At 37.7% G+C, this 15419-nt stretch overlaps 1 protein-coding gene across 1 annotated transcript; it reads left to right on the top strand.

The window, feature by feature from the left end:
* The first annotated feature begins 2153 nt into the window (after positions 1–2153).
* On the top strand, positions 2154–3577 carry LOC107561195 (trichohyalin-like). The gene is made up of 2 exons (XM_016245571.1): positions 2154–2655; positions 2688–3577. Exons 1-2 carry the CDS (start codon positions 2169–2171, stop codon positions 3575–3577), a joined length of 1377 nt encoding a protein of 458 aa, XP_016101057.1. The 5' UTR covers positions 2154–2168.
* The last annotated feature ends 11842 nt before the right edge of the window (positions 3578–15419 follow it).

Below are 15419 nucleotides of genomic sequence, written 5' to 3'. Positions count from 1 at the left end.
CATGCTGTAACTGCAGGGCAAATAGAATATGTCCCCTATGAACTGCATAAGTGAATATTATGTAGACCTATTGTTTAAATCAAATTTATCAAATTTATCAAATTCATCTGTTTGATCGCTTCAAACGGCATCTTTGACGACAGTATAATATATAAAATGATTTGCATTCTGATTCTGACATCCAAAAGCACAACAATACATTGTTTTCCCTCTTATTGCATGGATTTTACCCGTGTCCCTCCACTTGTTACCAGTGTTTTTCTGCCACAACGATGCACGCGCAGCTGCATGTGATGTAACTGTCTACTCTGAATTGGTCTATGAGCTACATGAAAATTATTTGATAATGCCATACAGTTAAAATGTTTCACAATAGCACAACATTTAAAGAGATACTGCAGCAGTCTGTAGGTCAAATACCTCTTAAGGCAGGTTTTAAACAGAGGTAGAGGATTTAAGATATTGGTAAACCATTCCACAAAAACTCCCTTACACTTTATCCTAATGAACTGGTAACAAATGTAAAGAGGCCAGAGTAGGGGATATATGATCCCATCACAACTATTTAACTACATAAATGGTGTACAAACATATCACCAATGTTGTTTCATAATGGTCTCTTCTTCTATCTTCCCTCTGCAAAGCACAATGTCTCCCTCTTCTGCCTGACAACAGCTACTCCACTGTATTTGTGATAGAAAGGAGATTCTCTACTCTTACTATTACTTTACCTTCAGGAAATGTTCTTTTACTTCCACACCTACTGTAATTTAGATGGACTACAATAGCATGTTACAGGTTACATTAATTGAAGTTATTATTATTATTTTATATTGTAGCTTTGAGTGTTTAATGGGAGCATTGCAGATTTGTAGGAAATGTATCTTTATTAGAGAAAGTGTGAATAATAGTGAGTGTGGTAAACTTGTTTAGGAACAGCCATGAAATGAAATAAATGGGCTTTTTAATATGGTTTTCACAATTCCTGTACGACAGCTTGTCCAAATCATGATTGTCTTGAGCAGGAGTCTGTGGGTGTTATGTAATAATCTTTCATTCTCAGGTGTTGGGCAGGGGAAGGAAAGTCACATCTCGCCAGACACATGGAGCAAAGCAGCTTTATATCACTCCTCTCCAAATAGGCATGTGTGGATATTTATGCAATCACAGTGACACTCAGAGAAAATGTCCATTATAGCAAATGCATTTTACCATGCTGTTCAAATACGCCACAGGCAGTCATCTGACAGATCACACTGCAGCGGAATGTAATGTACGCCAAATATCAAGTCCAACCAGTTTCTGAGTTGTAATGACTACACAACTTTTGATTTAACACACACACACACACACACACACGATACACAGTTTGTTTCTTACTGTGTGAAGTACTTCACCACGAAGATGGCTGGCTGGAGTGGATCAACCGTGGATCAATCAGATGGTGAGTCTGTTCATTTCTGTTGTTACTGTAATAAGAAATGTCTGTACATTTAAGCAACATTCTTTTAAATGAGTTTTTTTTAGCAGATGAAGATCAAGGAAGTTTAGGATTATTTAACAGAAGAGGAAGCAAACGTCAACCTATGAACAGTGAGTTTTACTTTTACATAAAAGAATGTGTAGTACAACAAAATCTTCATAAACTGGCGCTTTTAGCATTGAAGAAAAAAAGAAAAAGGTTTTCACATCCAGGGAATTTCACAACTACCTTGCAATATAACAACTGCCAGATTTTGAATAAAACATTACATACGTACAAGAGAAACTTGTAGATTTTTACTGTCCATTATGCTGGTGTTTTGGTTGTATAATGCATATACAGTAGTTTCTCTTTCTGTTAATATAAGTCTAACAGCAATAGTCATGTTACCAGCTTCCACCATTATTCTGTTTGTGTCTCAGAGCACTGTATTAATTCATATTAATTAGGTCAGATTGTGAACGCATCAATTCCAAATACTGAATTAAGGGAATGAATTAAAAGAACAGTGAGTAGAAACAAACCTGTTTATGTAATTTCAGTGTCTGTGATTAAAGAAGAGATGAGAATAGTTCTGCTGGGGTCACATGCAGATGTTAAAGCATCCTGTGGAAACACAATATTTGGACGAAAGGTCTTTTCAGAGTCGCCGTCCTCCCAGCATTTGTTTGAGAGGCATGATGGGATGGTGTTGGAGAGGCGTTTGGTGGTCACCAACGCTCCTGACCTGTTCAGTCCTGCTCTCTCTCCTGAAGAACAAGACGTGAGGGGACACTTCCATCTGTCTCGTCCTGAACCTCATGCCCTGTTACTAGTGCTGAAGTCTGGCACATTTACAGAGCAGGACAGAGATGCTCTCAAGCTCATTAATGTCACTTTTGGTGAAGGAGCATCTGAGTATGTGATTGTGGTCTTCATGCATGAGGAGCAGGAGTATGTGAGCACTAAAGACTCTGACACTGAATCAGTAAAGTCTCTGCTGAAGACCAGCAGACGTCCACACCATCATCTACAGAGGAATGGAGACCAATCTCAAGTGCAGAAACTTCTGGGGAGCATCGAGAAGATGGTGGAGGAAAATGGAGGCCATCAGCTGAAGATTACTGAAGAGCCAAGACCGTTCCAGATGAAAGAAGACACAGTTTGCCAAACAACAAACAAGATACATAAGGGTAAACCATTACCTCCAGTTTCATAACAACAAACGTTCAGAAACTGATAAATGACTGTGGAGGAAGATTTCATGTGTTCAATAATAAACACAAGGATCCTGCTCAGGTCGTGAGTCTGTTAAAGAAGATTGATAAGATGATGTGGGATAATGACCCCGATTTCTATAATGACAAAATGTTTCAGGAGGCCGAGAGAGCATTCAGACTCATGCAGATCAATAGAGAGAGAGAAGAGGAGGTCAGACGAGAAATCAAGGCCATTAAAGCTAAATATGAGTCTGAAATCAAAGAAATTCAAGACCAACTAGAAGAGGAAAAAACAAAAGGAAAAGTTAGAGAATTTCTGTTTGTGGAGAGAGAGTTCACACTGTTGAGACAAGAGAGAGAAAACACAGCGACAACAAACACTGAACAAACCCATGTCGAGAGAAAGAATGATGATCAGATTGAAAAGCAGGAAAATCAGCTTACAGGAACAACAGATCTGGATAGAGAGATACCTAAACCTGGAAGAGAATCTGACCAAGATCCTAAGAAACATGTTAAAAAATGGAGGGGGTTGGAATCCTTAAAAAAAGGCATAAAGCTAAGGAAAAAGATTGAGAGGACAGAAGAATGTAAAACAAAAGATGCAGCAAGTGGAGAAGAGAATGTAGAAAAGATAACAGATAGAGTCACAGACCAACAGAGCAGTGAGGATTTACCTAAAACCTCTGACGATGAGAGAAACGCAGAGAAAGAACAACTAAATCAGCATTATAAAGAAATGGAAGAATGCAGGCAGAAGATGGACGAGGCCATGAGGAGATACAAAGAGACGGCTGATATGTATGCTGCAGAACGCATGAGAATTGAAGCCAGAAATGTTCAGATCATTGACAGCTGGGAGAAGGACCATGGGAAATCCTGTGCCCTTCAATAACAGACGAAAAAATATTTGATAAATGCATGTTTTTGCTTCATAAGGTGCTGTCAAGTTAAAAAGTTTTTGAATTATTGAATTCCCTTGTTGGGTTTCATTTTGTTGCACTCCTATGTGAATGTTACCTGAAACACTGGACTTAAATACATGCCAGTGCTGAATGACAAGAATTACCGTGCATCACAGGACTACCAATTGGTTAATTCTGTTGCACTGCCTGTATTTAACAGTTTGGGCATTGCAATACTATAGCATGACTGGTCCACGCTACACCTCTCTTTATCTCCCCACACTGACTATTGGTTGCAGCTCACATCAAGTGCAAGACATTAAAGGGTTAGCTCACCCATGAAAATTAGCTTGTGTTTTACTCACCCTCGAAGCATCCATGTGTATATGGGGGGGGGGGGGGGATGTCTTCTGTAGTGAATCCATGTGTTTTTGTAAGAAACATATCTATATTTCAAACATAATAAATACTTTTCTCTCACTTCCATTATCTTTCATAGGCAGAAGGCGTTCCGGTGGAAGGCGTATGACGTATGCGCAGCGCGCGTGCCTCTGAAATATGCCAGTTTCGCGGGTTTGTTTATAGGAGCAAAGGAAGCAAAGTTTCCTTACTTTAGTTACTTTAGTATATACCTCTTGGTTTATATCTAAATCTTCTGACATTTTTCTTTGTAAATCCTCGGTTTGTACTTCCAATTCATGACCGGCATTCGTCACTAATCACGCAAAGCCGACGTGCTACGTCATCCGCCGGCACGGCTTCCGCGTACCACAGTTAGATGAAGTGAGAGAGAAGTGTTTATAATGTTTTAAATATGGATATTTTTCTTACAAAAACACATGGATTCGCTACGGGGGCCTTTATTCATCCCCCGGTAACAGCACAGTAACAAGATCGGCAGTTTAAGACATTAACTTGTAAGCACAAAACACAAGATACTTCTCTTTTCAATATGAATAAGGCTTTATTGGATAAATCTAAGACATATGAACTAGTCTAACACATGAACACACGCATTCACACAAGTTTGCAGAAAGAGAAAGTGAGGAAATAATTAGTTTAAGAGAATGAAAATGTGAAATCCCAAGTTTACAGCAATATGTGTAATTGCATAGACCTGAACAACCATCAATCACTTAATTAACCCTCGCATTGAGTTCCTCAATGAGGTTAAAATTTATATTAAATGCACCAGTTCAGCTAGGATCTGGAGGTACTTGCGTTGCCTGTACGGGGTTCCCTTTGTTGTTGTCCTTGAAGAACAGGGGGTTTCCCGCAGTCGCTGATTGGCTGGAAGTTCAATCTTGGGAAGCCAGTGGTTGGGCATTGGCTGACGACGCGGAGTTGTGGTTTGAAGTTGAAGTTTTAGATGGCACTCTTTCGGAGACACGGTGTTAGGCAAAACTTAACTCGTAACACGAAACTCTCAACGGAAAATAAAATAAACTAAAGTAAAGAAATAGAAGTAAAGTTTGACGAGACTAGGTGGCGTTTCTCCTCATGGTTTTGGAGGAGCTGGCATGTAAGCCAGAGCACGCTCAAAGAGCGCAAAAGGTGATGACTGAAAAGCACGGCTAGAAAAGGTAAGAAGGAAGAGAGATATTTGATGGTGTCCTGAGTATTTAAACTGGGCTTTTGGACACATCCCAAATGGTGTTTTGTATATTTCTCCTCCCAATTCATAAATCAAAATGTTATCGCATCAGGCACATGGTCCGAGTTTTAACACTCTTGCAGAGTATACTTTTGGACATTTCTATAACAAGAATATGGTACATTTGACGAAGAATTGATTGGAAGAAACCGGTCATCTCTTTTGACCATTATTCTTGATAACTTGCCCCAAAATTTTACAATCTCCTTGGACTTGTCAATGTGTTCTTTTGTGTTAATGTTGAAAACTGTTCTGTGACAGGGGCTTAGGTTTAGGCTTGCTTCAGAGAGGCTAGGGTCTGATTTATGACATCCTGTTGTCTTGGGCCTCTGTGGAATTTTTGTGACTCCTCGTGCCTCAACTCGGTTTTGACCAAATCTTAGATTGTCTGATTCGGTCTGATATCCTACAGTGTAATGTACAAAAATGCTTAGCATGGCTTTATGTAGTGATATTAAAAGAGCAACTTAAGTATACCTGTATAAGCACATGTGCCCAGAATATGAGCAGGGTACGCGTTTTCAACAGCAAAACATTTCCAATTACAATAAGGCTTCATTTGTTAACATGAATTAACAATGAAAAGTATTTTATGTTGCAACAGCATGGCAGATCCAATGAGCAATATTTTCTTAGAGCTTTCATTAATCGTAGTTAATGTTAATTTAAACATATTACTAATACTAAAAAAGCAAGTTATTAATGTTAGGTAATGCATTAAATTATGTTAACAAATGAGAACTTATTGTAAAGTGTTGCCGCCTAATTGCAGAGATTTACTTTGTACAGTTATGATTTAGGCTTTTGTGTTAATTTTACTTAGTTGAGTCTAGTTTGACATCAGTTAAGTGATTTTTCTGGCAGCAGTACAACCAATTCTGGTCCAGCTTTTCTAGAACATGAAATGACCCACATGCCAACCAACTAATGTGAATGCTAATGACGATGATTGTATCATTTCATTGTGTCAAGACCTGAGATGGTCTCTAATCCAGGTAAAATTTCACATTCTACGTATAATACAAGCTAGTAATTTTTTCACTTCGATCTATCATAGTGAAATAAATAATATTATTATTGTAGTTTTACTTTCACACTTTCATTTATTTTTCAAACAGGAAACAACTTTTACTATATTTCATGCTGACTGACATAAATACTGTACATATGGCACATGAGACACATTGCAGCATATTTGCGCCCCCTAGTGTGAAAACTACTGTAACCTGTTTTGAATAATTCATCACAAAACACTAATGGACATCAACTTTACATCCGATTGTGTGACATCAGTGGTTTAACTGTAAAGTTACGAAGCTACAAGAATACTTTTTTTGCGCAAAGAAAACAAAAATAACGACTTTATTCCACATTTTCGTCTCTACTGCGTCACTTGTGGACGCGCGTTCACGACAATATCATGACGCAAGCATGTGACGGCGCCGGCGCTGACCCAGATCCTGCGTAATGACGTCATCACGCCAGAACTGGGTCAGTGCTGGCGCCACCACACGCTTGCGTCATGATACTGTCGTGAACACACAAAAATGTGGAATAAAGTCATTATTTTTATTTTCTTTGCGCAAAAAAAAAAGTATTCTCGTAGCTTTGTAACTTTACAGTTGAACCACTGATGTCACATGGATTACTTTGTCGATCATCTTGGTACTTTTCTGGACCTTAAACGTGGTAGTTACCTTGCTGTCTATGGGAGGGTCAGAGAGCCCTCAGATTTAATCAAAAATATCTTAAATTGTTCTCCGAAGATGAACGAAGGTCGCATTTTTGGGTGAACTAACCCTTTAACCGGGAAAATGAGAGGCAGGGTCTATGTTTCTACATAAATGAACATTGGTGTTCAGATGTAACAATGCTGAAAAAGATATGCTGTCCTAATTTAGAGGCACTCTTCATAAACTGTAAACCCCTGATAGCACACGCACATCACGGAGACGCTTTTTTGTCGTCTGCATTTACATCTGCAAGACATTTTCAGAGATTAAAGTTCTCCGGCACCGTGCCGGATATCCGGGTGTGCAGCGTTTGGCTGCGGAAAAAAAAAAATCCTACATTTAAAAAAAACTTGCTGATATTACATTCGAGTCCATGAGTTAGCCTACCAGAGCAGCACAGCTTTCACTCTCAACCAAACTAACATTACTAGCCAATCAGAATTTTTTGCTCTTATAAACACGAGACGCGCATATCCAATTGCGAGGCGCAATGGACAAAGATGTCCATCTAGCGCATATTTACATAGAAAAACTAATTAAAGGGGTCCTATTATGCTTTTTAACTTTTTCAACTTTAGTTAGTCTGTAATGTTGCTGTTTGAGCATAAAAAAGATCTGCAAAGTTACAAAGCTCAAAGTTTATTTCAAAAGGAGATATTTTATTTTACAGAAATCACTTTTCAAAAACTACAACGAACGACTCGTTTGGACTACAACGCATATATTCTGGGATTTGTGATATCACAAATATCGACGAATGGGACGAGACCTGGTTGAGCTGCACTAGAGAAGGCAACGAGTGTTATCACTATGTCGGAGACACGCTAGCTTTCCCAAGGCAGACAAACTTAGAGTGGTTACAACACACACTGGCCCAGCTAACCAATCACAGCACATTTCGTATTTCAGAAGGCGGGCCTTCATTTGATACAGGAACTATTCGAGCCGTTCATGCCAGACTGGGGAGAGAGGTGTTGTAATAATGCAAAATAAAAAATAAAAAATAAAAAATAATGTATTTTTCGAACAACCTAGTATGAGAGCCTGTTCTAATACACCCCCAAAACAAAATCAAGACTTTGTAAAAGAGCATAATAGGACCCTTTTAAAAAGCAGTGGAGCTTTGTAAACAGCTCAGTGTAATCATGTAATCTCCATAAGAACCATAAGATTGCCAGAACAAATTTACCTGGATTTTTGAAAAGGTCCTGTTCACACATGATCTCTAAAAGGCAATTTACCAGCAATTTACCAGTGAAGACTGTATGTGTGAAAGGGGCTAAACTCTTCCTCTGCATATGCTGTGAATTTGAATTGCTTAACGTTCGTCTGGGAAAACTACGATGGCATTTTAGAGCCACGTTAAAAAAAATTTTTTAAATCTAAGATTATGAGATTAAAGTCATAATATTTCAAGATTAAAGTAGAAATTACGAGAATAAAGTCAAAATGTTTTGAGAATAAAGTCGAAATATTACGAGAATAAAGTAAAAGTGTTTCGAGAATAAAGATTAAAGTTATAATATTTTGAGAGTGTATTCTAGCCTTTTGCACATGCAAATGGCCCGGATTGTGAGCACCGGAAGATATTCCAAAATCTCAGTTTTCAAAATCTGTCAGTTTTATAGCGAAATACAAACAATATTACAATAATGTGTTTTTTTCACGCTCTTTAATGTGGCGTGACAGATCGCTGTATTCCCTTCAGTTTGCGCCATGTTAGTCTTTCCGATTACAATAATGAGACATTATTTTCATTATCAATTAAGCTATACTGTTTTTTCATGCCTTCTGATATTCCTTCACTTTTATATCTTGCTATAAACTTGAAATAAAGAGGAACAACACATTTATAATTTGTATTTCGTGATAAAACTTACAGAATTAGAAAGCTGAGCTGTGCTATATTAAAAGCAACAAAGCAAAACATTATTGCGATTACTGGGTGGCTGGCGTGCTACAAATAATGAATGGAAGACGTTAAATATTATGTCCATTTATTTACTGTATTATACCATGAATTAAACAGCTTGTAAATAGTCACTTAGATATAATAATTCATTTAAATGCAGCCTTTACCCCGGAAACCCTGTAAACAAAGCAGCTGCACTACTTCCTGTTTCTGGATTGTGTTTAAATGATTTAAACCTAGCCTATAGGCTATCTCAGAAAAGAAAACAATATAACTTATGTTAACGAGTTGGAGCCCACTTCAACTTTTAGACTACATGTGAGGAATAAAAGTTTGGACGTTTGAATAAACGTTCACAGACGTTTTTGCGGAGTTGGTGGTGGAAATTTCACAAATTTGTAATTTTGTAACTTTCACAAAGAAAACAGTATAATCTAATGAATTGGTTCACATAAATACAGCGATCTGATCATTAAAGAGCTTGAAAACACATCAAAGTGTTAGTTCATGACCATAAAGTAAGTTTCTTCAATTTCCATATGTTTTTAAATGTGTTTGAAGTGTATTATTTAATTTTGTAGTTTACACTGGCATGCACGGACATGTAACGATTCAAGTGTGATTGTTCGATAGATAAACAAGCTATGCTATGTAATTTCTGCTAAATACAGAGTTAGATGTTACCGTTTACATAGTAATCGGTCTGTAATCAGTCATGTTTGATACTGTGGAAGGATTAACCAGTATTACTGCCTTTTGGTGCTATTTGGGAATTAATGCACGGTTTGTTAATGCACCTGTATTTATTAATATATTAATACCAGGGCTGTACATTAACTTTTTTTCACATAGCACTGGTGCTACAGAGGTTGAAAGTTTTGCAGCACAGGCCAAACAGTTGTAGCACAAGTATAAAACGTCTGTTATCATGTCTGAAAACAAACACAAGTAATGGAGTTCATCACTTAAACAGGCACTGATGTTCCATACAGAGCACAAAAAATACAAACCATCACAAAAATTGTTTTAGACAAAGTTTTCTTAATTTGCTAAAAATTGAAGAGTGCAGAAACATAACACCTCTTACACCTTAACAAAATATAAAATAAAAAACAATGGCAGACATTTAGGGAAAGTGAGCAAAGATAAAAATATTTGTCATTATTTTATCTTTGTTATTACAAAATAAGAACAAAGATATACATTACAAATACACATAATATACAAATAAAACAAATATTGCTTTATTTTTCAGGTACAGCATTTAGCAGTAACATTCAAGAAATTGAATGAACACATATTAAAATAAAACACTATATACATCAATTATACTTTTTTAAAAGCAACTAACTGATGATAAGTTCATCAGTCAAGAGCAGTGAGTGATTTTTTTCTGTGTTTTGTTGTTTTACTAACATTAAAAGAATAGTTCACCAAAAAGGAAAATTCTGTCATCTGTCTTTCAACAGTGTTTCATTTTATAAGATAATTTAATTTCTTTTCAGGTTTGTTTTAAACCTGAATTAATTTATTTCGTCTGTTGAACATAAAAGTTATTTTTGAAGAATGTGGGTAACCAAGCAGTTGCTGGTATTTTATTCCTACTGTAAAAGACAGTGTGGACCAGCTACTGTTTGGTTACTCACATTCTTCAAAATATCTTCTTTTGTGTTCAGCACAAGAAAGAAATTAATACAGGTTTGGTACAAAATGTGAGTGAGTAAATAATGACAGAAATTTATTTTTTTTGGTGAACTATCCCTTTAATGACAGGCGGCAGCATATTTAGTAGCTACTGTCCCTTTAAGAGCTTCACGCATTTCTCTCTCAACTGTTTACTTTCATTTCAGACATAACAACTGTGTTTATATGTAAACCTTGTCTGTTTTTGACAGTATTAGACGTGAAATCAATCAGATGCGAAAGACAACTTAGTCCAATAATCAGGCGCTTTTCGAACAGGCTCTCAGTGTGAGAGCACTTCATGAATAGGCGCTCAGAAAAAGCGCATGCAGAACAGCACGTGAATTAAATGTTTAACCGGTATTGCTTTAAAGCAGATGGAAATATGTAGTTTTGTGATTGCGCATAAGTGTAGTGTCCCGTGAGAGTAACTACCGCTGAGCTAACACTGATGTGAATGCATGTGGCGTTGTACATTATATTGAGACGGAGGGAGGCGCCAGAACTGCAGCTGATAGAATGTGCGCTGTAGCACGATACAATTATATTTCTTCAAAAACAGATCGTTGAGACATTCAAAAATCGTCATATCAACTACCAAGTATAATCAATCTCACACACACAAACAAGCACAACAAAATCACTTCACACTATTAAGCGGCTGTGTTTTGAACATGCAAAACAGTATCGCATGTGTGCTACAGTGGTAAATCAGTGTTTCCCCTAGGTTTACAGTTTTTTTTCGTCACGAGCGTTTCAGTACGAGTACTACACAACACCGCGCGTCTGCGCCATTCATTAACACAGAGACACGCAGAATTCATATTTAAATACGAATCGTTTTGATGCTTAATATTTACAAATACAAGTGGGATTGGGCTCACTTGTGTGTGTGTGTGAGAGCGCGCGCATCGGGCGGAACTCCGCTGTGTGTGGCACAGAGAGCGCGAGCATAACGTAGCGACTGAAATTACATGCCGTCGTGTAAATAAGATAAATAACATAAGGCTATTTAGTTTGCTTAATAAAAGAAGAAGGTATAGACATGTTCTATAGGAAAGGTAACTTTAAATGACTTCTGTTGTGATCTGGCTACAGAGAAAATATAATTAAATAAAATTAACTTGAACTTCAAGGGGGGCGGGGGGGTGCCGTTGGGCCTTAAATAAAATAATGGCAGGTGAAACACTGTAAATTTATTCATCGCACAGACCAGTTTTTTCATAGCACGTGCGACATATATGTCTGTACATACTGTACAGCCCTGAATACTGAAATAATTTTATGGGACCAGACCAATAGTTATATTGTCTCCAACTGCATACTGAAAACTTCAGCTGTTATTTAGATTATACTGAAAATGTTAGTATTCTTGATTAGGAAGTGCCTGATTTATTTGTGAACATGTACCTGTTTTACTTATACTGTTATGTTTTGTTATTTTTAGACTAATATTCAATACACTTTGGCAAGAAGCTCCAGTCTCCTCTTTCTTTGTGTCCTGACCGACACACCAGGAGTGTATAGCAGAGCTCAGTCCAAGTAAAGGCCATGATAGTCCTCCAGTGCGACCAGACCCCAAAAGGCCATCCAGTCCTTCCTGCCACGTAGATCGGACAGAGCTGGTCACATCAGCTGATGATGAAGAGTGGCCTGAGCTTCCACCCTGGCCTGAGCTTGAGTTAGAACTGAGAAGGGGTATGGAGACTTTAAAGTTATCAAAACCCAGCACAACTACCTACCAACGAGAGGTACCGAGGTACTCCAAGGCCTCCAAGTCTCACCCTTCACAAGCATATCTGCCTTCTCAGTATTATTCTCAAAGTCCAGATGTGCTACCTCCGCCACCAACAACCTGTGTCAAGGTAAACATCTTCGCCCTCTGCACAAAGTAAATGTCAGATCTTACCAAGAGGATACCGTCAGTGCCGAGAAAAGTTGGCTTACCAGTTCCTCTCCAGACAGATTTTACCTGAACAAACCTGTTGTTGGGAACTGTGTCATGCTCAAGGTAGTACCTGTGCATGTTCATTATTCACTTGCTCCCAACTGCTGCCAAAGCCCTGGGCATACGAGGTACACCTGAAGATCTCCCTTTGCACACTGTGCGACAAGACATTGAAGTTCTTCATGGGTCCTCTATTTCCTTTCAAGTATCCTCTACCCACAAGCCTCAAATCCTTTACAAGCTTGAACATGCCTTCACTGCAGATCGCCTCAATCTGTCATGACAGTCTTATCCTGTGGATCAACTGCAGAAGAAGTATAGACACTTACGTAATCTTCCCATCCTGCCTGTGAAAGATGCTCAGCCTCTTCTTCTGTTTGGGTCAGATCAACCACATCTCATTACGCCAATCGAGCCTATCAGATTAGGCTCTCCAGGTGGACCTGCTGCTGTCCTCACATGCCTGGGATGGACCCTCCAGGGCCCAGCATCATTCATGGGGTGGCCTGCATCCTCCCAACAATGCCTGCTAACATCGGTCCTTCCACCTCAAGATGAGCTCTTCAAGAATGTCCAAAGACTCTGGCAGATAGATGCTGTTCCACACAGGGATGAGAAAGAGGTGACTCGATCTAAACGAGATCAGGAGGCTTTAAAGTTACTTGAAACCAAGACCATCTGCTTAGAAGTGAACGGCATTTTTCGACTGGCAGCGCCCTTACTACGGTAGAAGGATATGCCTCAGTTGCATGCCCCTAAGGAGTGCCTCAGTCATGCCCAATCTGCACAGTTTTGAGAAACGTTTGTTGAAGGATCCAGTGAAAGCAGAGACCTATAGAGGAGAAATGGAGAAGCTCATGCAGACAGGAGCTGTCCAGGAAGTAACTCAGGAGACAACATATTCTGACGAATGTTGGTATATACCACACCACATTGTCAGTCCTAATGGGAAATCTCGTGTTGTTTTCAACTGTTCCCACCAATATCATGGGCAAAGCCTCAACCAGTATCGGTTGCATATGGAAATATTCAATACACTTTGGAAAGAAGCTCCAGTCTCCTCATTCTTTGTGTCCTGACCGACACACCAGGAGTGTATACTGCTGATAGTTAGAACCAGAGCCTAGCAGTCTTATTTCCTCTCCAACAGTAAGACACATAATTTGTGTTTCGCTATAAAACTGACTTTGAAAGTTGAGACTTATATTAAAAGTAGGCGTACCAAAAGCACAAAGCTTATTGCTATTGGGTGGCTGGCGCACTACAAATAACAAATGAAATGGAAGACATTAAATATTATTTCCAAGCATACTGTTTCTGTTAGTATGACACATGGTATGATTTCTGCTAATAATCCCACATATATTTGTAGTGTATTAAAAAAGGGTTAAATAAGAGAGCTACAGCGCCCCCCAAAGGAATGTCGATTGGGTGTGTGAGCTGATGTAAGGATAAAAAGTTGTTCCTGTTCAGTCTGTTAATAAATATCATATTCTTGATATTAAGCTGTTTCCGCGAGTCCTTAAAATGGACTCTTCCTCATCGCAGTAAGATGATGCGGCCGCTCTGACGCAACAATATTCAAATCATGGTAGCCTGGCATACCCAACAGGATATGGCTCTCAATCTAGGCCATTTGCATGCGCATTAAAGGCTATACTCTCAATATTATAACTTTAATTTCTATGATTTAAATTCTCGAAACATTTCGACTTTATTCTCATAATATTTTTGACTTTATTCTCGTAATATTTCGACTTAATTTTTTGAAACATTTCAGCTTTATTCTCAAAACATTTCGACTTTATTCTCGTAATATTTTGACTTTATTCCCGTAATATTTCAACTTTATTCTCATAATATTTCGACTTTATTCTCAAAATATTACGACTTTAATCTTGTAATCTTAGATTAAATTTTTTTTTAACGTGGCACTAAAATGCCGTCGTAGAAAACAGTGTGCATTATCTCACTAGATTTGTAACATAAATCATTTAAACCTTTGCCAACACAGGAGAATACATCAATCTATTTCTAAATATGCCATTTATTTCTGAGTTTGCATGTGGTTAAATATTAAAATTAAATGGATTTAAACATCGTTTAATCACGCTTGGCGCCCTCTGCAAGTATTTGTTATAATACATTATATACTTAAGTTGGTTATGTTCATATTATATGTATAGGCATATTACATTATGTATTTTAACAGTGTTGTTCAATAAAACCATGTAATTACTTGGTTTTGATATTTTATTTGACCCAATCATTATTGCCTCATCATTAGTTTATACATAAATAGTCATACAAAAGCCTGGTTTTCACTTAGGTTGTAAAAAATAATCATTAGTTACAGCCCTAGATTAGTTAAAATATTTCAAAATACAACTGCATTGTTTTACTTTTTGCAATTAAAAGACAAATGTTTTGTCATTGAAAATTTCTTTAAAATAGTATTAAAATATTTCTAGTGAACCAAGTATCTGTATTTTGTCTCATCTTGTGAGCTAAGTGTATTGTCACACCCTAGTGTCGATAAGCAGTGATATAGTTCTTAATTTTCCAAGTGTATGATGTAGCGTTCATTCTTCAGGTCAACCATATATTCATGAAAAAAAAATCGGTTTGAATAAGGAAACTTTGCCATAGTATCCTTTCAAATGTTAAAGTTGCCACAGTCATTGCATGCTTTGCATGTGCTGTCCCATCCCCCCCGGAAAAAAGTTCAGTTTTTTTTTTTTGCTTTAACCCCTGCATATTTTTTAGTATTTGCTCATCTGCAATACGTCTATAGGACGTTTCCTATCAGACGTCAAATAGACGTCTAGAAAATGTCTTTAAGATGTTTATGATTTAGAATGCATGTAAAACTTAAAGATGTCTATTAGATGTTTGTACACAG

The sequence above is a fragment of the Sinocyclocheilus grahami genome, unplaced genomic scaffold (assembly GCF_001515645.1).
Source record: "Sinocyclocheilus grahami isolate Dianchi unplaced genomic scaffold, SAMN03320097.WGS_v1.1 scaffold760.1, whole genome shotgun sequence".
Classification (NCBI taxonomy): domain Eukaryota; kingdom Metazoa; phylum Chordata; class Actinopteri; order Cypriniformes; family Cyprinidae; genus Sinocyclocheilus; species Sinocyclocheilus grahami.
This window is presented reverse-complemented; position numbering and strand designations above follow the sequence as displayed.

What these genes read in the sequence shown, in the direction of transcription:
- LOC107561195 (XM_016245571.1), top strand. Translation starts at nt 2,169, where the DNA reads ATGGTGTTGGAGAGGCGTTTGGTGGTCACCAACGCTCCTGACCTGTTC. An exon ending in AACAAACAAGATACATAAGG is followed by an intron (nt 2,656 to 2,687) that starts GTAAACCATTAC and finishes TCATAACAACAA; the next exon opens with ACGTTCAGAAACTGATAAAT.